This window comes from Chrysoperla carnea, chromosome 5 (genome assembly GCF_905475395.1).
Source record: "Chrysoperla carnea chromosome 5, inChrCarn1.1, whole genome shotgun sequence".
In the NCBI taxonomy this organism is placed as follows: domain Eukaryota; kingdom Metazoa; phylum Arthropoda; class Insecta; order Neuroptera; family Chrysopidae; genus Chrysoperla; species Chrysoperla carnea.
The window spans coordinates 17644182-17667500 of record NC_058341.1 but is presented as its reverse complement, the minus strand read 5'-3'; the positions used below and the strand labels follow the sequence as shown (position 1 = coordinate 17667500).

Below are 23319 nucleotides of genomic sequence, written 5' to 3'. Positions count from 1 at the left end.
TTTCAGAAAACTCGCTATAAATTATTAACGGATATTTGAAATACATGGCTTGGAGAATAACGAGGCAGGCCCGTTTATACATGCGCCAAAAGCAAAGAATCTATCCGTTTTCAAATAGGCTAGCATGTAAACTTAACAGTACAATTCTAAAAATTTAGTACAGTAAGATGGTTTATAAATTTTACTTGCTGCTTATGAAACACATTAATAAGTATTCACAATTTGAAGAAGATCCTAAGGCGTTTTTGGAGCAAAGTCCTTAAATCAATGAAATTTCTGAATCAGAGTTTTTCAATTTTAAACACTAATAGCTACCTTAAAAAACAAAATTGTGTAATTGAAAAAATTTTACGTGAAACACAGAGCAAACGCATTTAGTATCACAAAGTTGATGTTGATGATGCGTTAAGTGTTTATTAAGAATACAATAATTGTAGATTTTTAACCTAAGATATCTTAAAGTAATTAGTATGTTCATAAATTATACGGGGTGTAAAAAAAATATCGATACTTCTATTTTACTTAGATAATATTGGTTTTAGATAAAAGGGTTAAATACAAGAGTTGGAGTGTTTAAAGAGTTGTACTAGAAGATGCCATCGATTTACGTCGCCTTCAAGCTCAGTTTTAAAAATAACCTTGAAAATCGACGTCAACGTCAAGTGTAATGCCATCATCTAGTACTACTTTTAGAACTCATCAAATTTTATATTTAACTTTTTTTTCTAAAACCATTATTTTTCGAGTAATATTGGGATAACGTTTTTTTTTTTACACCCTCTATGTAAGACACTTGTGGTAAAGAATTATTTTCAATAAGTATCAAACTGTTTATAAATTACAATTTATTTTCGATAAAAGTCTTTAATAATAGATTGAAATTACATATGCGGATTCGTTATAACAACTTTACAAATTTTTTTATTTGGGTAAATTTTCTTAAATTGCTGTTTTTAAAGTTTTACTACGCGGTTCCCCGAAATTTTGTATTACGTCTCAGTCTAGTTTTTTGTTTGTTTGTTATTTTTATGCTCTATCTTTTACCAGTTATGAATATGAGCTTTTTTAATTTCGGGGTCTCACAAAACAAAATTGGCATAACAAAGTTATAAAAATTCATCCCTCTTAATTTCCGTCGTTTAAGGGCCTAAATGCAATATTCCGGATCCATATTCCGGAATATTCTCAAAAAAGTTGTATGCTGGTTTTTAGGCAATTTAGCTCCACCCTTTTTCATTTACCCAAGTGTTAAACATGAAAATGAAATACTAAATTGTATTTATTCTTAAACAATTTTCTACTATATTTTTGATTGAACTAAAAGAATTTTATAGTCATGGTGCTAATTTAAAAAAGAGAGAAATGTTTTTACAGGAATTAAAATACAATAAAAATGATCAGTCCAAAAATTAAAATACAAAACAGTTTCACTATTAAAATAATAAAACTGCCAAATAAAATTAAACAGAAAAAAATAGACTTTGTTTTAAAATTTGTACTAAAATAAAAACAACACACAGACCTTCTCACATACACAAACATGACTCAATAGAAGTAGTAAGATTTTTCGTAAATCAAATACGATGATATATTTTAAATAGTAATATATTAAATTAAATAAATTGAAATAAAAATGAAAGTATTTTTTTATCTCGAAGCATTTACTACTCAACAAAAATAATATGCAAATAAGATTTTGCTTTCAATGCTAGACAACTTTATTTTCTTTCAACGATTTTATATTACACTGTCAAAATTGGTTATAATGAAATTTTTTATAAACTATACAGAATGTTCGATTTACATCTAAGTATATAAATATCACGAGTATGACATAGTACATGCGTTAAGCAATGCATCTAAGTAAGAGGTATTATATGAAATTGCAAAAGTGACTTGTATCGTGGCTTATCTGTTGTAGTTCATCTATTCAACTAAGAAACTCTCACTCTTCAAGCGCCTTACAACTATCTCAACGTATATCGAAGCTTCCACACATGTATATAATACCTCTCACTTAAATGCATTGCTTAACGCATGTATTCTGTCATACTCGTGATATTTATATGCCTAGATGTAAATCGAACATTCTGTATACTCTTTTATATTGAACAATTTTCTTCCAAGGAGAATGTTACTATTGCGAAAATCACTTTAGCCTAAAAAGGCGATTTTTTTAAATGCCGACATCTCGAAGACGGAGAGGCTAGTTGAAAAAAGTCATAAAACAAAAATTGAACTGACACTAACGACCGCATAAAATTTAGCAACTTTACCAATTTATCGGAATAACCAATGTCGTTATAATCGATTTTGACTATAATAGGTATCTGAAAATACGATTGAAGTGCCTAAACGAATTTGTGATCAACGTTAGAATGTTTCGAATGAGTTAATAATGTGTTTATTGCTTATTTTCGGATGCCTAAGTTGTATACACAGTTTTTATAATAACTAGTTAATTGCTGTAAATTACATTAAAATTTAATGGAATCGTAAAAAATTCAATTTAAACCTTTTTACTCATTGTTCATGAAGACACTGATAGATCAGAAAAGAAAGAATAATGATAGTTTAATAATTAACTATCAAATAGAACAAATTTTTTTATATGCTCTTCTTGTTTTGGTGCACTAAGTGTATACACTATTATATAAAAAGAACATAGGGAAGAAGTAACAGAACCGGGATACTATTCCCGAACCATTTTAGAATGGTGCATTAAAAATTGTATGAATACTTTTATATCACAAGCCCATGCTGAAATTTTTCGAGTGAAATGACCTACCAGGTAAAAGCAAGTTTAAGCACCATGGCGTTAGTTTTGCACGTTACAGGTGAGGATATGAATGTCACATTCCTGCGCCAGCAAATATGTTCGGCGTTGCTGGATACTAACCCTGCATAGATATTCGAAGCTAATTACACAAATACCGTATAGGAATATATTCGATAACTTCGGTACCGGCTGGTGTATGGATGTGACATTCATATTCTCATCCTTATTCACCTATACCTCGCAAAACTGACGCCATGTTACCTGGTGCGTCATTTCATCCGAAAAATTTCAGGTCTATTTGAGAAATAATAAGAGTTAAGTGTTCAAAAACAATCATTATATCATTTTATCATAAATGGTGCCGTACATTTTATCCAAAATTTATAGGTGTAAATACGATGTAAGCACACTGTTTATTCTGGGTGTAACGGATTTACAAATTTTATGAACTATTTGAAGAAAGTATGATAGCAGGGAACACAATATAAATTTGAAAAAATCTATTGTTGGCTTAGATTGAGAGTATTTGTTTTTATGTCTCATTCAAATAGACGACGTCATTGTAGCAAGAATAAATCGAAACAAATTATTATGTAAATACCCTGGGCGTGAATATGAGACATATCTAAGACAACAGATTGCGTTGATTCCATTAGGGTTTTACGTAATTTTGTGAACCCTCCATTCTCCCCCGAATTACATATTGTACCCAATTTATGAGACAAAATGTATATTTTATAATTATGTATCTTCACGTTACTTAAATGTATAAACAAAATTAGATATAATACAATTTGATGAATAAAACAAAAAACATAAAAAAATCAAAATACATATTATTATATTCTTAAAGACATACCAAATTTACAATATTATGTTACAAATATAATTATTATTTGTTTATTTAATTATTAATTTGTATAAATTCGTTAAATATGTTTTTTTTTTTTTTTTTGCAACATTAATGTTCATCGCGATTAATGTCTTTGTATTCTTCATTAATAAATTATATAAAAACAATTTTAGTTTATTCTTTGCAACTATATCTGTATTCCGGAATAAAAGGATACTATGCAAATATTTTGCAAATATTCTCTGTCACGTGTATTTGGAATTTTTTCCCTAAATTCGCTTTTTCTTTTTTTAAATTTTTCTGAAATAAATATTATGCCGAACATATGCATTGTGTGTTAAAAAATCAAAATACTATTTTCCAGGCAAACAAAATGAATCTGAAAGGAATTACTAATTTAGAAGTATATCAATGCAACTATAAATGGATTATACGACATTTATAAATCACGGATGTAGCAAAATAGGTATATCATGAAACATGTAAAATCAATAACATCAAATACTCTAAAAGATAGGACCGAAAGTCGTCGTAAGGCAAACAAACAATCGTCTGCAATTATTGAAACTCCTGAAGCTGATTGTGATGATCCAGAGAACTTTCAAAAATATTTTCCACAAATTTGTGTAATCAATAAAGCGAAATCTAAATTCAATATATTAACTGTTTCATTTAGTACTACTTACTTGGTAATATTGGTAAATATTTTAATTTTAACGAATATTGTCTTAATCGAGAGGGATTTAAATTTTTTAGGCTCAAGGGGTCCTTGACCTAAGCGATATTCGCGAGCCTAGTTTTAAGGAAGAAGAAAGAAAAGAAGGTATTCAACAGAAAGTACAAACCCATATATATAAAAACCATGACCCCAATTTTAATAAACAAATGGTTATTTGTTTCAACAAATAAATTATTTGCCATTTCGTTTTAATTATTTAATAATATCTAAGTTGATATATTTGGTTATAATATAATAAACCTTCTTTATAACCTCTTTGCTTTTGTATCATATTCTCCTAATACCAAATTTAAAAATTTTTAATTCAAAAAGCTAAAAATAACTTGTAACGTGCTTTGCCTATATGATATTTTTGAACAATTTACATGAATTTCATAAAATTTTACAAAAATTTGTAACAGGAGAACATGAATAAAAACAAATTTAATATGGTCAGGTTGGTATTCGTTATAATATTGGTTATAATATTAGGGGGTTTTCAGCACTGATATTACTAAAATATTCCAATCCTACCAACTCACGGATTTTATAACCAAATTATACCAACTTAACATATCTAAATTTTTTTAATGTCATCATGTTATGTAACCTCTTTGCTTTTATAACATATTCTCCTAATACCAAATTTTAAAATTTTTAATTCAAAAACCTAAAAATAACTTGTAACGTGCTTTGCCTATATGATATTTTTGAACAATTTACATGATAAATTTTACAAAAATTTGTAACAGGAGAACATGAATAAAACCAAATTTAATATGGTCAGGTTGGTATTGTTTGGTTCTAATGTCGTTGGATTGGCAGCATTGATATTACTAATATACTTGTCTCTTTTGGTTTAATACAAAATCAATATATCTTACTCATTTATAGTTTTATTTTTAAGCAGCCATGTTTTTTGTAGTTTTAACCAATAGAAATGCTTATATTTTAGTATATTTGTTTATCTCTTTGGGATCACATCAATAAATAAAAATATTCGTTCTATAAAATAGGTTATATTTTTTGAAATTAGTTAATTTATATTAAAAAAAATTACAAAAATAATGATTCAAATTGAAACATTAGATGAAAATGTTACAATAGATGTTGGTTCAATCAAGAATGAAATACGAGCAGATGACAGCAATGTTTTAATGGAGGAAGAAATACCTAACAACAGCATTAAAAGTGTAAAAAAAGAATCAATTGATGAAAATATTAAAATTGAAAAAGAATTACATACAGAACTAATTATTAAAAGTGAAATATTTGATGAAAATGTTTTAGCGGAAGGTGAACAAATTTGTGTTGTGAGTGTTAGTGAAAATGATAAACAATTGTGCAAAATTAATTACGAAAATATTAAAGTCGAAAAAGAATTACATACAGAACTGATTATTAAAGATGAAATATTAGATGAAAATTCTATTTTGGAATCACAAGGGATTCATACTGCAAGTGTAATTCAACCACTTTCATGTGATATTTGTAATAAATCATTTAATAATCAAAGTACTTTAGTTAAACATAAACGTGTTCATAGTGACAAAAAAACATTTTCATGTGATATTTGTAATAAAACATTTAATAATCACAGTAGTTTAGTTCGACATGAATTCATTCACATCGGTGAGAAACCATTTTTATGTGATATTTGTAATAAAACATTTACTTTTAAGTCTAATTTAGTTCAACATAAACGTATTCATGGAGGAGAAAAACCTTTTACATGTAATATTTGTAATAAAACATTTACTCGTCAAAGTAGTTTACTTTTACATAGAAGGATTCACACCGGAGAAAAACCATTTTCATGTGATATTTGTAATAAAACATTTACTCATAAAAGTCATTTAGTTGTACATAAACGTATTCATACCGGAGAAAAACCATTTTCATGTCATATTTGTAATAAAACATTTACTAATCAAAGTCATTTAGTTGCACATAAACGTATTCACAGTGGAGAAAAACCATTTTCATGTGATATTTGTAATAAAACATTTACTCATCAAAGTCATTTAGTTGCACATAAACGTATTCACAGTGGAGAAAAACCATTTTCATGTGATATTTGTAATAAAAAATTTAATCAACGATGTACTTTAGTTGAACATAAACGTATTCACAGCGGAGAAAAACCATTTTCATGTGATACTTGTAATAAAAAATTTACTCACCACGGCTCTTTTGCTCATCACAAACGTATTCATAGCGGAAACAAACCAACAACAAATTTACAGTAAATACAAGATGCACAGATTAAAAATGGAATATTGGAAGAAAGAAACAGTGATAGCATGGAAGAGATGCCAGATAATAAAAGTGATATTAGTTGGGAACCTGAAGAAAATGAAAAAAAATTAAATATAGAAATGTTATCCATTAAAGATGAAATATTAGAACCGAATGTTCAAATACAAATTGAAGAACAACCACTTTTACCTCCAAAATTTACTAAAAAAGGTTCAATTAAACAAAAACGTATTTGCACGGGAGAAAAATCATTTATATGTGATATTTGTAATAAAGTTTTAACCAGCCGAAATCATTTAAAACAACATAAACGTCTTCATACTGGTGAAAAACCATTTCCATGTTATATTTGTGATAAAACATTTACTCATAGAAGTAATTTAGTTGCACATAAACGTATTCAACAATAGTGGAGAAAAATTATTTTCATGTGATAAATAATAAATAAATTGTATTATATTTTTTATTTAAATTGTAGGATCGTTTGTTTGTACTTTATTGTATTTATTACTTTTTTGTATTTTATCATCCAAATTTTGATAATTTTTACTTTTTCTTGTATTTTATGTTGTATTCAGTACAAAACTGATGAATTTACCACGGAAACTAAAATTAATGCTTGCCGCATTCCAGTTAACTTTATTTAGGTACTGACAGCATTCTCAAATAGTTCAAGACGTTTCAAATATATAGTTCCCATTTGTAAAAAATTATGTATTTCTTTTCTTAGGAAAATATTTTTCTCAGAAAAATTTTATTTTACAAACTTACCCTAATTATGGGAGGTAGTTTTGTTTAAGTATCAACCAGTTTATCATTTAAAGAAATTGGAATTGTCGAATTTTATTCGGTAGCTGAATTTACGAATAAGATTGTGAAACTCGAAAGAAATCTGAAAAGCAGCAATGCCAAGTTTTAGATTTTTACCTGTAGAATAAAAATTTTCAGGAAGAAAATTAAAGATTTTTCACGTCTTTCTTAGTCTTAGATATATTTCAAAGGAAAATTTAATCGGGGATTTCATTTTCGATTTTTAAATTTTGTAAATTTTACGTGATTCTTCCAAATAATCCGATTCTTTAACCCTCTTGGCTCAAATATTAGTACTCTAAGTACAGATTTTTCGTAATTTCGCTACCGAATATAGTAATTTGAAAGGTTTTATTTAAGTTTGCCAAAAAATGACTGTATTTTTAATTTTAAATAATTTTTTTTGGAGAACAATTTTCAAAATTTACGCTCTTTAAAAGAAAATCTTGCCAAAAAAGAAAATATCCATTAATTTGAAAATAATTTTTTCAGATACATACCAGATTTAGCACACATTAGGAAAACTGTGATCTTATGATATTTAAAAAAAAAAGAAATATTTGACTGTTAAAAAAATTGTTCGCCATAAAAATTAGATCTCAAAGTTTTTTTTTTAAATATTTTATTTGAATTTTTTAAAAAATAATAGGTCTAGAGACAGGCGTAGTATTTGAACAAGTTTTTCCTCTACAAAAATTTTCAAAGCCGTGATTTATTTCTCAGAGGGTCTTGAAAAATGTAATTCAGCGTCAAGTTTAAAATTGATGAATATTCTTATTTGAATATCGATCTCAATATTCATCAATTTTAATCTTAAATTACAATCCTCTGAAGAAGAATCCCTTTCTATGCAAATTTTCGTAGATATACCAAAAATTTTTAGGTACATCCTGGATATATTATAGGATATGACACGTAAAAAAATCCATTAAACCCTAACTTTCTGCCGCTTGGTAAATAAGTTCTCGAATCGATGTGAAACATTTTCTTGCATAGGAACATATATATGGCAAAGCGGCTATTTTCGAGATACAGAGGAAGTGGGAAACCAAGTTTTTTACTCTTATTTTCCCCATCCCGTCTATTTCGAAAATGGCTGCTCTGCCATTTGTATGTTCTATGAGAGAAAATGTTCCACATCGACTCAGCAGTTTATTTACCACGGGGCAGAAAACCACGTGCCATATCCTAGAATAATAATAGTATCTCGAATTTTAAATGATTTTCAAATACCACGCTTGACTCCAGACCTGTCAATTCACTTTTTATTATCTTTTGCACCAATCATGTGACAAATTTTGTAAAAAAAAAAGTTGTTTTTAAAAGCTTTTTTATATTATTGATTGTAAATTTTTTAATTTTTTTTATTGTCGCCTGATACTGATAAGGATTAAATAAATTGTGGCCTTACCAATCATTTTTCATTTTCGATACGTAATCAACAAATTTTTTTTGGATTTTCATTTTATTTTTTTGTGGTATTTGGTTTGTAAAAAAAAAGTTGATGCAAAAAAATTTTTTTAAGATGAAATTAGTTGTATGGAATTATGTGGAAGTAATTCGTAAATAGTTTTTATGTATTTTGATTTTATTTAAATAAAGTTGAAAACTCAAAACCTGTATTTCTTTTATTTTTCCCCATGTCTCTGTAGCTATACATTATTATTTCAGTTAAAAATAGGTAAGTATTTCGAACTTTGCGATAGGTAAGTATTTCAAACTTCGTTTGCCATTTCTTTTTCTAATAAAACATCACAAAATTTTCTGAAAATGAGTTTTACTTTTTGTTATAATTTTTATTAGGGAATATTGAGTGAAAGTCGAAAATATTAATATAATTATTTATTAATATGAATAACAGAGCCCTTATGGTATAGTGGTTAGCGTATCTGACTACGAAGAGATAGTCCCCTGGTTCGAAACTTGAGTAGGACTATATTAAAAAAATCCTTCTTTCTGTTAAGCAAATTCTGATTTTTATTTTCTTTTTTTTTTTTAAATTTCCACCACAACATGTTTGCCTAGTAATGATGAAAAATTTTAGTTTTTTTTCGTTCAAAAACTTCAATTTTTTTCACATTTCTACTAGGAGAACATCATGGACGGACGGAATTAGTAGTACCTGATAGCAAGGTAATTGTTGTCACCTCGTAAGTCAGAAAGTTAGTGGTCTGCACATCCGTGTTTGGTGAGTATGACTTCTGGGCAGACCAATAACTTTCTGCCAAAATAAAATTTTAGACTTTCGGAGTGAAAACACTTACTTGCTTTTTCTCCCTATCAGGAACTACTAATTCGTACTTATGTTCTCCTAGTACAAATGTTGAAAAAATTGAAGATTTTTTCGTACTTTTTTGATGAAAAAGTTTCAATTTGATTGAATGGAGGAAAAAATGATTGATTTTTTTCATATTTTTACTAGGAGAACACAATGAACAGGAAGGAATATCCTGATAGGTAAGTAATTGTTTTAACTTCGAAAATCAGAAAGTTATTTATTGGTCTGTAAACTTGTGGTGAGTGGAAATTAAAAAAAAAAAAAAAACAATTAAGTTAAAACCTTATTAAATTTAAAAAAAACTCTTCAACTTTTGTTTTAAATAAACTATAAACTCCGTTAGGATGCGAACTAGGGTACTTTGTATCCGTAATCAGAAGCGCAACCTACTGTGCTATTTGATACATGTTTTATCTATTAAAAATTTAATACTTAAATAATTTTTAAAAACCTACCTGTCCTAAACTCATTCTTTTAAATCTTATACACTTCATTCCTTACCTGTTAATTTAAATTTATAAACTTTCAATCTGTAAATAAATAGGGGAGTGGAGGATGTATAAGTCTCAGTCATAAAATTAAAGAAAAAAAAAATTAAATTAAACACAAAATCCACACAGCTACCTGGCTTGTATATAACGATATATTTAACTTAAGTTCTTATTTTCATTTGTTTTAATGAAAGTTTTTTTTTGTACTCCAATTGTTCGATTCACAAATTATTATGTTTCGAATATGATTGTTCTAATGAAATCTTCAGGCTTGTATATATCCAAATTTTTTCTAAATACATATTAGACAAAGTCGGACATCTTATATTTAGGTACTTAGCGGTTGGCCACCTCGAATGTGCTTATTTTCGAGTTTCGGCACATGTCAAGTAAAAAATAAAAACTGAACTTGCATAAAAAATTACAATTCTTTTTCTAAATTTATTTTTCATTAAAAGAATCGTAAGTTCAAGGAAAAATCAAAATTCCTCATAATATTAAATGTTTCTGATTATATTATTGTTAAGAATTGGCCGTCTTATTTATCTTAAAAAGATTTAATTAATTTTTTATTATTTCAGGGCCAAGGTACAAACCTATCTACAGGGTCTCAGTACTAGCCGACAAAATTGCTGTAAATTAAATATAAATTTTAATAAATTTGAAAATTTATAATAAAATTAATAAAAAACTATTAAGAAAATTTGTTAATTTTTTTTTTTTTTTAAATTAACTGACGTGATTGAAAAAATTGAAGTTTTCCGATTACCTTGCAGGTTTCAAGCAATTCTGCTTTTAATGCCGAAATCCACATTTTTCTAGCATGTCTAGAAGTCCCTTAGAATTTGTATAGATCAGTAAGTGAGTCATTTTCAGTTATGGCACTCACCACCCTCTATCTCAAAAACGGTTAATCACATGAAAAAATGTTTCAAATAAAATTTGTCGCAAATTTTTTATAACAGGCGTTAACGTTATTAGAACAATAGAAACCGAGATAATCGCAAAAAACTGATTTTTTTAACCTTTGAGTTTGAATAACTTACGACGCAGGCATGAGATTTTTGAGACAACTTTTAGAACTAAATTCCTAGGAAATTGGGACAAAAATCGAAATTTATTTCGACATATCCTAGAGTTTTCATTTACATATTATCTTCGATAATATTAATAACTTTTAGAACGCCAAAATGAAGCTATATACGAAAATTCAACTAATTATCTCTCATTTCAAGATTGATTTCTAATTAGACGGAACTTATTAGTAATTAGCCTCGGCATAAGTTAGGCCATGCCTTTAGCTTCACCTGAAAAATCCATCTAAACACATCATAAAATTTCCATGGAAACTTAACGACATTTATAAATCACGGATGTAGCAAAATAGGTATATCCGTGATTTTCAATCAAAATATTTTTTGCTTCGATTTTATTCGGTTGTGAAAATGAAACATGTAAAATCAATAACATCAAATACTCTAAAAGATAGGACTGAAAGTCGTCGTAAGACAAATGTATTCCGGAATAAAAGGATACTATGGTACCGTGGTAATTTAAATGGCCCTAACTCCAACCATTTTGCAAATATTCTCTGTCACACATTTTGCAAATGTCACTCTGGCGTTAAAGGGAATGAAGCAGCAGACTCGTTGGAACGAGAGCCTGTCATTCCCATAGCAAGAAGCTCTGTGATTTACCGAATTAAAGAATGGGTACGACAAGCCCATCTTGATTACTGGGACTTTGCGAAGGGCATGCGACAGGCCAAACTGTCTATAATCACAGACTCTTGACAGGACACTTTCGATTGAACTATCATCACCTGCATCGATCGGGTCCAAAATCTTGGATCCATCAATCCTGGGAGAATCCCGACGGAGAAGCTGTTTGCTTTCTGAGTGGTTACTGGCCTCGACAAAATCCTTTAGTTACATACGATTTTAATAGCGCGTCCTACCTGTAGCATAAGCATAGAGAAAGATCAACTGGCCGCACGAAAGTTTTCTCTCTCTTATAAATTTCTGCTTTTATTTACTGTACAGTTAGAAATTATTAACATTCTCTATGGTCAAACTTCACACCACAGACATAGAGAATGGACTGAAAGTTTCGATCTAACTGTACAGTAAACAAAAGCAGAAATTTATAAGAGAGATAAAACTATCGTGCGGCCAGTTGATCTTTCTCTATGCTTATGCTACAGGCTTACAGAAAAGAGACAGGTATTGGCCGCTTTCTCTCTTTCTCTCTTTCTAGAGAGTGGACGATTTCTTGAGAATATTGCTTAGTCCATTTTCTATGTTTGTGGTGTACAACATCATAGATGTATGAGATTAAATATTTTTGTATATCTATAATACAAGCATGAATTTTATTCCAACAAGTGACATTTTATATTAAAAATATTTTTTGTGTTTATCTATTTTCATTTCTAACTCGTCTTAAAATAAATCATTTTCTTTCGTATTAAGGTATGTATCATAAAAAACATTGTATATAATACTCTTTTTATTTAATACTTTATACATAAAAATAATAAAATATTGCTCTCATGCCTAAAAATTAGCCAATTAAAAATGTACATGATAATAACTTCTTTGCTTTGCTTGGGCAGAAATTAAGAAACTTATCAAGTAAAAAGGTATTTGGAATTTTTTCCCTAAATTCGCTTTTTCTTTTTTTAAATTTTTCCGAAATAAATATTATGCCGAACATATGCATTGTGTGTTAAAAAATAAAAATACTATTTTCTAGGCAAACAAAATGGATCTGAAAGGAATTACTAATTTAGAAGTATATCAATGCAACTATAAATGGATTATAAATAATTTTAAATTTTGGGGTTTAATTATTAACAACCCTAAAGAATTATTATCTCCTACATTTACACTCACTACAGGGAAAAATAAAAAGTCAGTATGGTGCCTCAAACTATGTCAAAGTGCTGATTTTGGATTATATTTAAAACTTGTATCAAGTGATGAAGAAAGCGTATACGCCAATTTTAAAATTTCAATTCTAAATGACAAAGATGAAAAAATCCATATATTTGAATATCCTGGATATCGATTTGAACAACCAAGTGCCGCCAATCCAAAAATTGGTTATGGTTGGTGCAATTTTAAAATAGATAAAAACATATTAGCACTTAAAATATTTTGTCAAGTAAGTGTACTGGGTGACATTTTACATCAGCCAAGTAGAATGCAATTCAAAGTACCAGATTGTCAATTATCTAAGGATTTAGGTATGATATTTGAAACTAAAGAGTTTAGCGATGCCACTTTATTAGTTGCTGATGGTAGGGAGTTTCAAGTGCATACAACTATCTTAGCAGCTCGAAGTCCTGTATTCGCTGCAATGTTCAAACATGATATGGAGGAACGCAAACAAAATTGTGTAAAAATAATTGATGTTGATTATGAAGTATTGCACGAAGTATTAAAATTCATATATACAGGAAATGCAGAAAATTTAGAAACCATGGCGGCTGAAATTTTAGCAGCAGCTGAAAAATATGCCCTAGAAAGATTGAAGGTATTGTGCGAGGAAGAGTTATGCAAAAATTTATCTGTAGAAAATGCAGCGGAAATGTTAATATTGTCAGATCTTCATAGAGCTGATCAATTAAAAGCTACATCTATTAATTTTATTAGTACCAGTCCAGATGTAATGGATACTGTGGGATGGAAACAACTAATAAAAACACATCCGATTTTAATTTCTAATGTTTGTAAAACACTTGCAACAGTAAAGTTGCAACAGCAAAACACATAATTGAACTATATTTATAATTATGAACAAAAATTAGCCCTGGTGGAAAAAATATTTGAAGAAAGAATAAGAAATTCTGAAAAAGTCTTAGGTACTTTGAATTTCTCAACCTTTTTGGGACTAGTCTAATTCAGAGTTATTCAGAGTTCTTAATACTTTTTTAAAGTTTCTAAGACTTTTTCAGAGTTTCCTAAGACTTATTAAGACTCATTCTTTTTTCAAATATTTTTTCCACCAGGGAGGACAAGAGATTCCGTTAAGGTTTCATTTTGTGTAACCTAACCCTCCCCAATTAGATGAAAAAAAAAATAAAAAATAAAAAATTTGATAAAAAAAAACAAAAGTATAAAAAAAAAACAAAATACATTTTATTTTATTTTCTTAAAGCCATACTTAATTTACAATATTATGTTACAAATAGAATTATTATTTTGTTATTTAATTATTAATTTACATGTTTCGATATGTTTTTTTGCAAAATAATTAATGTTCAACACGATTAATTTCATTGCATTAATAAATTATATAAAAATATTTTGTTTATTCTTTGCAACCATATCTGTAGTCTGGAATAAAATAGGCTACTGTAGGTATGCTGACGACGCCTTGATTATTTAATTAAAAGGCCCTAACTAATTACAATAATATATAACTTACGACGCAGGCATGAAATTTTTGAGACAACTTTTAGAACGCCAAAATGAAGCAATATACGAAAATGCAACTGATAATCTCTCATTTCGAGATTGATTTCTAATTAGATTGAACTTTAGTAATTAGCCTCGGCATAAGTTAGGCCATGCCTTAAGCCTCACCTGAAAAATCCATCTAAACACATCATAAAATTTCCATGGAAACTTAACGACATTTATAAATCACGGATTTAGCAAAATAGGTATATCCGTGGTATATTCAATCAAAATATTTTTTGCTTCGATTTTATTCGATTGTGAAAATGAAACATGTAAAATCAATAACATCAAATACTCTAAAAGATAGAACTGAAAGTCGTCGTAAGACTAACAAACAATCGCCTGCAATAATTGAAACTCCTGAAGCTGATTGTGATGATCCAGAGAACTTTCAAAAATATTTTCCACAAATTTGTGTAATCAATAAAGCGAAATCTAAATTCAATATACTAACTGTTTCATTTAGTACTACTTACTTGGTAATATTGGTAAATATTTTAATTTTAACGAATATTGTCTTAATCGAGAGGGATTTAAATTTTTTAGGCTCAAGGGGTCCTTGACCTAAGCGATATTCGCGAGCCCAGTTTTAAAGAAGAAGAAAGGAAAGAAAGTGTACAACAGAAAGTACAAACACAGAAGGTAAAAATTTTTTTGTTTTATGACACATAATATACCGAACGTATCAAAATAGGGTATGTAAAAACAAGCATTTGGATATATTAAACATGTGTTCGGAAACGACCTCATTCGTAGCTCGAAACCTCGAAATTTTTTTAGATTTACACCAAATCGTTTTTGTTTTCGAAAAGGGGTTTCAAAAAATAGTTGCTGATGTTTTTATTTGAAACATTTTTGTAATGAGTTTTACTTCATCTCCAACTGTCTGTTAAAAAGCGCATTTTTACTATAAATCTAAGAAGAAACATATATACTTTAAATTTCAAAAACATATCTCATCAAAATACTAACAAACACGAAAAGATGTGCAAAATTTCTGATTCATGTAGCTCCGAACACATGTTCTTCGTACCAAAATACTTTTTTTTTTTTGCTTAGACCACTTCTTCGTATAGCCAAGATTTCCATTTCGAGTCCGTGGAAAGTGTTTTTCAGAAACGTTTCTGTTCAGAGTTTTTGTCAAAACTCTTTTAGTTTAATAATAATAAAAGTACAGTTGAACTTGATTACAGGGTAAAGAAGAATATGTGGAAAGCGGCAATATCGAAAAAAGAAAAGATGACGTGAAAGATAAAGTACCTCCAGAAACTACTGTAAACGAAAATGATCCTACTAAACCTACGAACGTAGTTGTAGTAACATCGAAAATTGATAAAAGGAACGTAATTTCCAATCTTATATTCAAAGATGTGGGAGTTGAAAGTGCTGTTGTAAATGCTTTAGATATGTCATTGGAAAAACAGAAAAATCTTGAAAATTTAAAGTAAGTTCAATTTTCTTAAAGCAGTAAAATGCACTTCCGTATTCAGTATTTGCACTCACAGACATTATATTATCCTATCTTTAATCTCTCTCTCTCTCGTACGATATCGCCAAGCATAAAACAGTTCCTATAGATTAGGTTATTCGGTTTTCGGTTAATAATAATCGGTTGTGTAATGAAGCATAATAATGTTGTGGTCCTTGGCTTCCTTGAAAATTAGAAGTGGATTACGCTAGGTATACGTTACCGAAGAAAATATGATAATTAGAAAAGAAATTCTAACAGGATAAATTGTAATAAAAAAATGACAATATATTTATTTATTAACAAACTTATATTGGGAGATCTATATGTATAGAGCTATGTATTTAGCTTCTAAGGCCTCTATTTTTTTAATACTTCGTTTCGTCATTTAGAGGGGAAATACATTTCCGATATTACATTTTATTTAGAGGACGTTTTATGTAATACTCGCATATAAAAATAAATTTAAAAAAAATGCAGTCCAGGTAAAAAAGGTTCATATATTTTTTATCAAAGAAAACAAATCTAAAAAAATATGTGTTACCATTTAAAAAAATGAAATTGACCTTTATTTGACCATGAAACTTCAAACCTTCTTTTGTGGTCGGATCAGTGTACAGCCAATTTGCAATCCCGACCCCGCTACCTTCACCTTTTTTAAACGGAATCTTGAACTGCTTTTGCAGAAGTTAGGTATTAGAATCTCGAAGTGTTTGCCCACAGTAGAAAAGAGCGACTTCTTTATCATTTTGTTCTCTTAATGCGGAAATTTTGGGTCACTATGCATTAGAATGTGGGTATTTACCAAGGATATACAACTCTTTTCGTTTTTTATAGGTTCATAAATTGTAATTTAGGTGCAAAAGAAATAATTTCAATGAAGAACATGTTATCAAAGTATCCAAATATAACTGAATTATTTGTAGATAGAAATCCGTTTAATGCTGATAATATGGGTCTTTTATTAGATGAAACATCTTCATTAAAATTTTTAACACTTCGATTATGTCAAATAAACGATAGTTGTGTAAAAGGAATTGCAAAACAATTAGAACGTGTACCAACCACGTTACAAATATTAAATTTATCATCGAATTATATAACAGATTTAGGTTGTGAATATATAACAAATGCATTACGGATAAATCGTTCGTTGACTGTTCTAAATTTATCAAATAATTTTTTAACTGATCAAAGTTGTGTATATTTTCGGTCAGCTTTAGCAAGATTTGAACTTACACCAAATGAAATTAAAATCAAACGCCAAGAACATTTTAATCGATTATTTTTACGAAGGAAATTAGTAAGTACCTACTTCTATTATTTTTTTATACAATAAGTCTGACTGACGAGTTGATCAGATGGGTTCGCAGACCGACCAGTCAATATGTGGGCAAATCTGAAAAGTCAATAGACTGATCGGGCTCGTGATTCGTCAAGTGAATGGTATACTTTACACTAAGTGCAAATAGAAAAAGATAGTTTTTGCAGTACATATTATTATTTGATTTTCATTGATTTCCCAATGCCTCGTGTATTGGAAACTAAGTTAACAATTTTACACCTTGATTGATTATCAATCTCTTAAAAATAAGAATTTCAAAGTGCTAATTTTACTATCCAATTTCCAGGTACAAAAATATACTCAAATTTCAATAGATCAGTTTGATATAAAATCACAAAGGGGGAAATCTCCTAAACGTCGACCAACTAATGCAAGTGCAAAAAGTATGTAGTGCGCAAACTTTACCCAAAATTAACTTGTACTTAGAAAATGTTACTTTTCATTCTTTATTCTAACAGGCAGTACTAAAACAAATGATTCGGAGCGTGAAAAATTTATAAGTGCAAATATGCCAAAACTCACACATCCTTTTATCGTTGATGTAGAAACAAAGGATGGTACAATATTTTGTCATGGAAATTTTCAATTAGCTCACCTAAATATTGCATGTAAGTTAAAAATTTTAAAACTGTTTAGAATAATAGGCGAAGGTAGGGTATTACTATTTAAGGTAAGTTATTTTTTCCACTTCATTATAAATTGGTGTATCCAAATACTTTCATTTATTTAAAACTACCAAAACAAAGGTCTTGGATCGAATTTGCCCCATTTAGTCTCCCTAAAGAGGGAGATCATACCTCTGTTATTATCGGACATTTTTATAAACAGCTCAAATAACACATTCCATCAGCTTTTATTAAAACTCAGACGAGTGTAATCAAAAATCTTAGGATTTGGTCTGTTTACTGTTTCATTAGCTATAGCTAATTTTCATATGATTATTTGTATCAATAAAACAAGTTTTTTCCATAAAATTATTGCTTTTATCTTATTTTTTATTTTGCTAAGCAGTCCAGACTCTCAATGATGTCTTTTCTTGAATTAAGTCAAAAGGTGTAAGTGGCACCTTCTTAACAGTCAAAGGGTCTGGAGAAGTGCAAACAACACTCTCATAAAAATTAATGAAGCTACGCTTCAAGCACCAGATCTTTTAATACCAAAGATCTAAATAAGATATTAAAATAAAAAAAGGAAGCAAATATCTTTGTATTCTTGGCAAAATCAACATTTTTTAACTAAAATAAGTTTAACTCTAATTTACTCAAAATGAGAAAAATATAGATACCTTGTGTTCTTAGATTCACATAATAGCTTTCACATCAGATTTTTCCTTGCATAAGCAGGTATTTATTGTTAAATTAATTGTTTTTTTAGTTAATAAAATAACAAATTCTGGATTAAAAATTCTTCACAATATATTATCTTATCAAGTAAATAATATGAACCAAGTTGGTTTTGTAGGTCTTGTAGGCCTGATATTTGATGGCAATCAAATAAATTACGATATGATGTACGAACTTATTGGCGAAATCAGTGATTTACTAACCCTGAAGAACAGGATCAAATCAAAATAGTTATGGTTTATACTTATAATACATTTTATATAAATATTATTATATTTTTAATAAATTGCATATTCGTATACAGCAAATTTTATTTTTTATCCTACTACGACCAATCAAGATTACCATTACATTCCTCTTTGAAAATTACTTAAATATGACCTTATATTTTTAAAAAGAATGCCTCGCCCAACAGAATATCTATCTGTTTCGTTACCGAAATCATAACGTTGCTTGAATTCATTGATCGGATTATAGAATCTTTTCTTTTTCTTTAATATTAATTATCTCTTTATTTACAGATTAAAAAGTATATTTGCATGCATAGTTTTTCCTTTAAGGATTTATTATAATAAGTGTATATTTTATGCTTTATATGTAAATATTGTAAATAGCTGTGAATAGCTTTATCCTTGGCTTGTTTGTTATGTAGTTGGACCAATGGGAAATATTTTTTATTATGAAAAACTCTGATAAAAATAAGATAAAACAATTGGAAACAAACAATTGACTAATTTAGGTGAAAATTTTGTTCATGGCATCAATATTTTTAAGCGTTACAAACTTGGGACTAAACTTAAGTATACCTTGCATATTACATATATGCATGGTATAAAAAAAGTCCTATATAGACTTTTTCAGAAAAATATTTCCACCAGAGTTTGGTCTATTCATTTATCAATTCTTCATTTCATGCAATGTTTGTAATATTTAATTACACAAACTATTCTATTAATTAATCTTTTTTTACAAAATTATTTATGTTTTATAAACCTAAATAAGTTAAGAAAATAATCAGTAGATTATGCAAACCAAAAGATATAGAATTCTCAATCTACGTGAAAACCACTAACAAACAGATAAATTTTTAGATAAATATAAAAAAATTTCCATTGTTTTCTTAATTTATAACTTGTGTATTTCAAGGTTAGGTCGTATAGTTTTACAAATAATTTTCAAAGAATATAGTGAAAAATGCATCGAGTTTTCGTTTATGGTACCCTTAAAAAATGTGAACCCAATCATCATTGGCTAACCGATACGAAAAATGGTGTTTCAAAATTTATTGGAGATGGTGAAACATTAGAAAAATACCCTTTAGTAATCGCTACTAAATACAATATTCCATTTTTATTGTACAAACCTGGTAAGCATTTCAAAAAATATTACATTAATAAAAACATGAAGGCTATTTTATAAATAAAATTAATCACAAAAAGTGTAAGAATTAACTATTTTGTACAAACTTATGCAGTTAGGTTAGAAAAACGTAGGTACCCAAATTGTTATCCTTAACGTTTACATAAACATTGATGTATTAATGAGTGCTAGATCGTCGCTAGATCACAGACCTAATAAATCAGTGTACTAAACACAAACTTCTTACAAGTGAAAAGAAACAATTGACTGAGTTAATTGTTAAAATACCATGTATAGACAGTGTTGATTACTCTGTCACATTACACATACATGCATGTCACACATATATAACTGATATCGCCATAACATACATACTATACAATTTACGCCTAATTTGTGTTCTCACGGGTAAACAGTAGTGATTACGAAAAAATGTTTCAAACAAAAGTTGTTTATTTTTTTATAAGGAACATTTATTTTTTGTTCTATCTCTAACGGGTTACAAGATGAGTCCAACGGACCCAAGACCCAATTGACCTATGTTGCTCATTTACGAACTCGACATCACTTTTTACGTCCTCAGCATTCTATAAAAATTTCAGCATGATATCTTTTTTCATTTTTGAGTAATCGTGATGACAGACAGGCAGACAACCAGAATTGAACCAATTAGGTGATTTTATGAACACCTATACCAACATTTTTCTCGTAGCATCAATATTTCTAAGCGTTACAAATTTGGGACTAAACTTAATATGCCATGTATATTTCATATACATGGTATAAAAATAGCAAATTCTTTCAAATAAAAAAGAAATTTTAACGATATCTCAAACAAGATTAGTTTAGATACTTTCTGAAAAGTATCTAGTTTCTAGAAAATTCTTGGATTCGTTTTTTTTGTATTTTTGAGTGAAGAAATAATTTATTGTAAATTATAAATTTTAAGGTACTGGAAACAACGTAAAAGGTGAAATTTATGAAGTTGACGAGAAAATGTTAAAAAATTTGGATATATTGGAGGATCATCCAAATTTTTATGAACGTGATCAATATTTATTGAAGAATTTACAAACAAATGAAACTAATCAATGTTGGGTATACTTTCTAAAAAAATTTCAACCATACTTGTTAGAAAAAGAATTTTATACTTCGTACAGTAACAATGGTAGCCATGGTTTAAAATATAGTGAAAGGTATCTTCGTACTCCAGATTATGTAGCAAAAGATTATGTTTATCAAAAATAAATAAAACGCAAATATCTTATTTTAACTTCGCAAATCTTATAAAATGTCTTATTATTTGTTAATAATGTGATTTTCAAATTTCGGAAAAATTTCTAGTTTTACATAGTTGATTTTTTATTTTCAAGGCATTCCAAACTATCGAGTCAAGACCGAGTTATGTATGCAAAAATTATTATGTCCAACTCATTTACAAAAATTAAAAAACGTATTAGTCCAAGAGATGGTATAAGATCTTCACCTTCTTCGACCTTCACTTACCTGATAACCAGATGAGACATATTTTTTATGAAATTTTATAGATTGATAAACACGCTTATGATAACTTGTCCATTGAATTGAGTTCATGCCTATTTCTGTACCATTATTGTCGTAATTAAATTATCTTTCTTCTGCTACCGGTTTCGATTGGTTAATAGATTTATTAACCTATATTGACGTGGCAGTTTTCCGACTTGAGCTATCATTTTTAAATAATCAAAAAATCAATTTTTTAAATCCACAGAATACATCGTTACTAACATACTTGCTCTATTTAGAGCTTCTTCAGTGTTCACAAATTGATTAAATTGTTTAACAAGTGAAATTTACAAAATTTTAAAAACCCCCGACAAATTTTTCGGGTACTAAACTCGCACTTGAAACATATATAAGAACACCCTCCATTTAATTACCTTTTTCAAACTGAACCGATTATGAAGATAATAGCTAATTTTTTATTTTTTTCGGATACGGAACTCTAAACTAGCACTTGAAACATAGCTAAGACCACTCGTTAAATTACTTTTCAAAAGAAATAAAAAATACTATGCCACAGATAGACACACACGCATAGCGATGAAACTTATAACACCCTTTTCTTTAGACACGAAAATTTCTGTACGCTTCACGTATTTTTGAAGTTGAACCACTAGTCTTTTATAATTACCAGATGAAATGTTTCCCAACCAGGCAATGTAGAAGTAACACCTTCGGAAGATTCATCTGCTATGAGCTTTCTCTTTCGTATCCTCTTTGTGCCTTTTTCATATTATTTGACAATTGAGAGTTCCAAGGTACTTTACCTAGCTTAACTGATCCGACTATCAAAGAATAAGCTTCTGCCATTTCATACGTCTACATAAATTTTTTCTTGTTACATATAATTCCAAAAAATGTATGTTTTAGGTACTAGAATTTTTAGAATCGATGAAAATACTTTTTAATTTTTTTTAGTAACAATGAATCAACATTGGATGACTTATAAAATTAAGACGAAAATACAGCAAGATATTTTTTTATTGGCGACAACTATTTTTATAACAGATTTCATTTTTTTTTTTTTTTTTTTTAATATAATATTGAAGACATCTTTTTAACAAATTAATTATTGAATATTGGATTTAAAAAAAATTAGTTTTTTTAACGGAATTGTCAGTTAAGATTCAGACACATTGAAACATAATAAATTATATTTTCATTAAAGTGTATTTTCCTTTTTTTAAATGTTTTCTTTTTTATATATAAATTTTTTTTTTTAAATTTGTGTTATACTCAAGATAAATATTTTAATCACATAATTCTCTGAAGATATCATTTAAGTCCGTTTCTTTTATTAAAATTCCAGTAGCTTGCTGTTTTTTTTTTTTAATATTACAATTTTTTTTATGAATAAAAATTGGAAAACTGAATCCTATACTGACGATTTTATATATACGGAAGCATTATTTAAAAAATCTTTTCGAAAAATCTCATTCTTGGGGGTAACTAGTGATATCTTTTTACAAAAATTGATGATACCAAAATCCACCAAACTTCAAGATCGAAGTTTCGAAAATGTTATACGAAAAGTATACAAATATTTAATAGTAATAATAAAAAATTAAAATAATTTATCTATAATTTTAATTATACGAATGGCGGATA

General features: G+C 28.3%; 3 protein-coding genes across 4 annotated transcripts; all 3 read left to right on the top strand.

The window, feature by feature from the left end:
• The first annotated feature begins 12951 nt into the window (after nucleotides 1-12951).
• LOC123300587 (protein roadkill-like) lies at nucleotides 12952-13974 on the top strand. Its single transcript, XM_044883178.1, has one exon. It carries the CDS (start codon nucleotides 12952-12954, stop codon nucleotides 13963-13965), a length of 1014 nt encoding a protein of 337 aa, XP_044739113.1. The 3' UTR covers nucleotides 13966-13974.
• A 943-nt stretch (nucleotides 13975-14917) lies between these two features.
• Nucleotides 14918-19041, top strand: LOC123300584. The gene is made up of 7 exons (XM_044883176.1): nucleotides 14918-15133; nucleotides 15201-15296; nucleotides 15848-16098; nucleotides 16960-17425; nucleotides 17754-17850; nucleotides 17926-18075; nucleotides 18842-19041. The coding sequence occupies exons 1-7, from the start codon at nucleotides 14918-14920 to the stop codon at nucleotides 19039-19041; spliced, it is 1476 nt and encodes a 491-aa protein (XP_044739111.1).
• Nucleotides 19042-19899: 858 nt separating this feature from the next.
• On the top strand, nucleotides 19900-22926 carry LOC123300003 (putative gamma-glutamylcyclotransferase CG2811). Of its 2 annotated transcripts, XM_044882456.1 has the most exons (3): nucleotides 19900-20176; nucleotides 21119-21365; nucleotides 22630-22926. In XM_044882456.1, the coding sequence occupies exons 1-3, from the start codon at nucleotides 20005-20007 to the stop codon at nucleotides 22658-22660; spliced, it is 450 nt and encodes a 149-aa protein (XP_044738391.1). In that variant the 5' UTR covers nucleotides 19900-20004; the 3' UTR covers nucleotides 22661-22926. The 2 variants fall into 2 exon arrangements, with proteins under 2 accessions (XP_044738391.1, XP_044738390.1); XM_044882455.1 differs by lacking the exon at nucleotides 22630-22926 and having other exon boundaries at nucleotides 21119-21442.
• The last annotated feature ends 393 nt before the right edge of the window (nucleotides 22927-23319 follow it).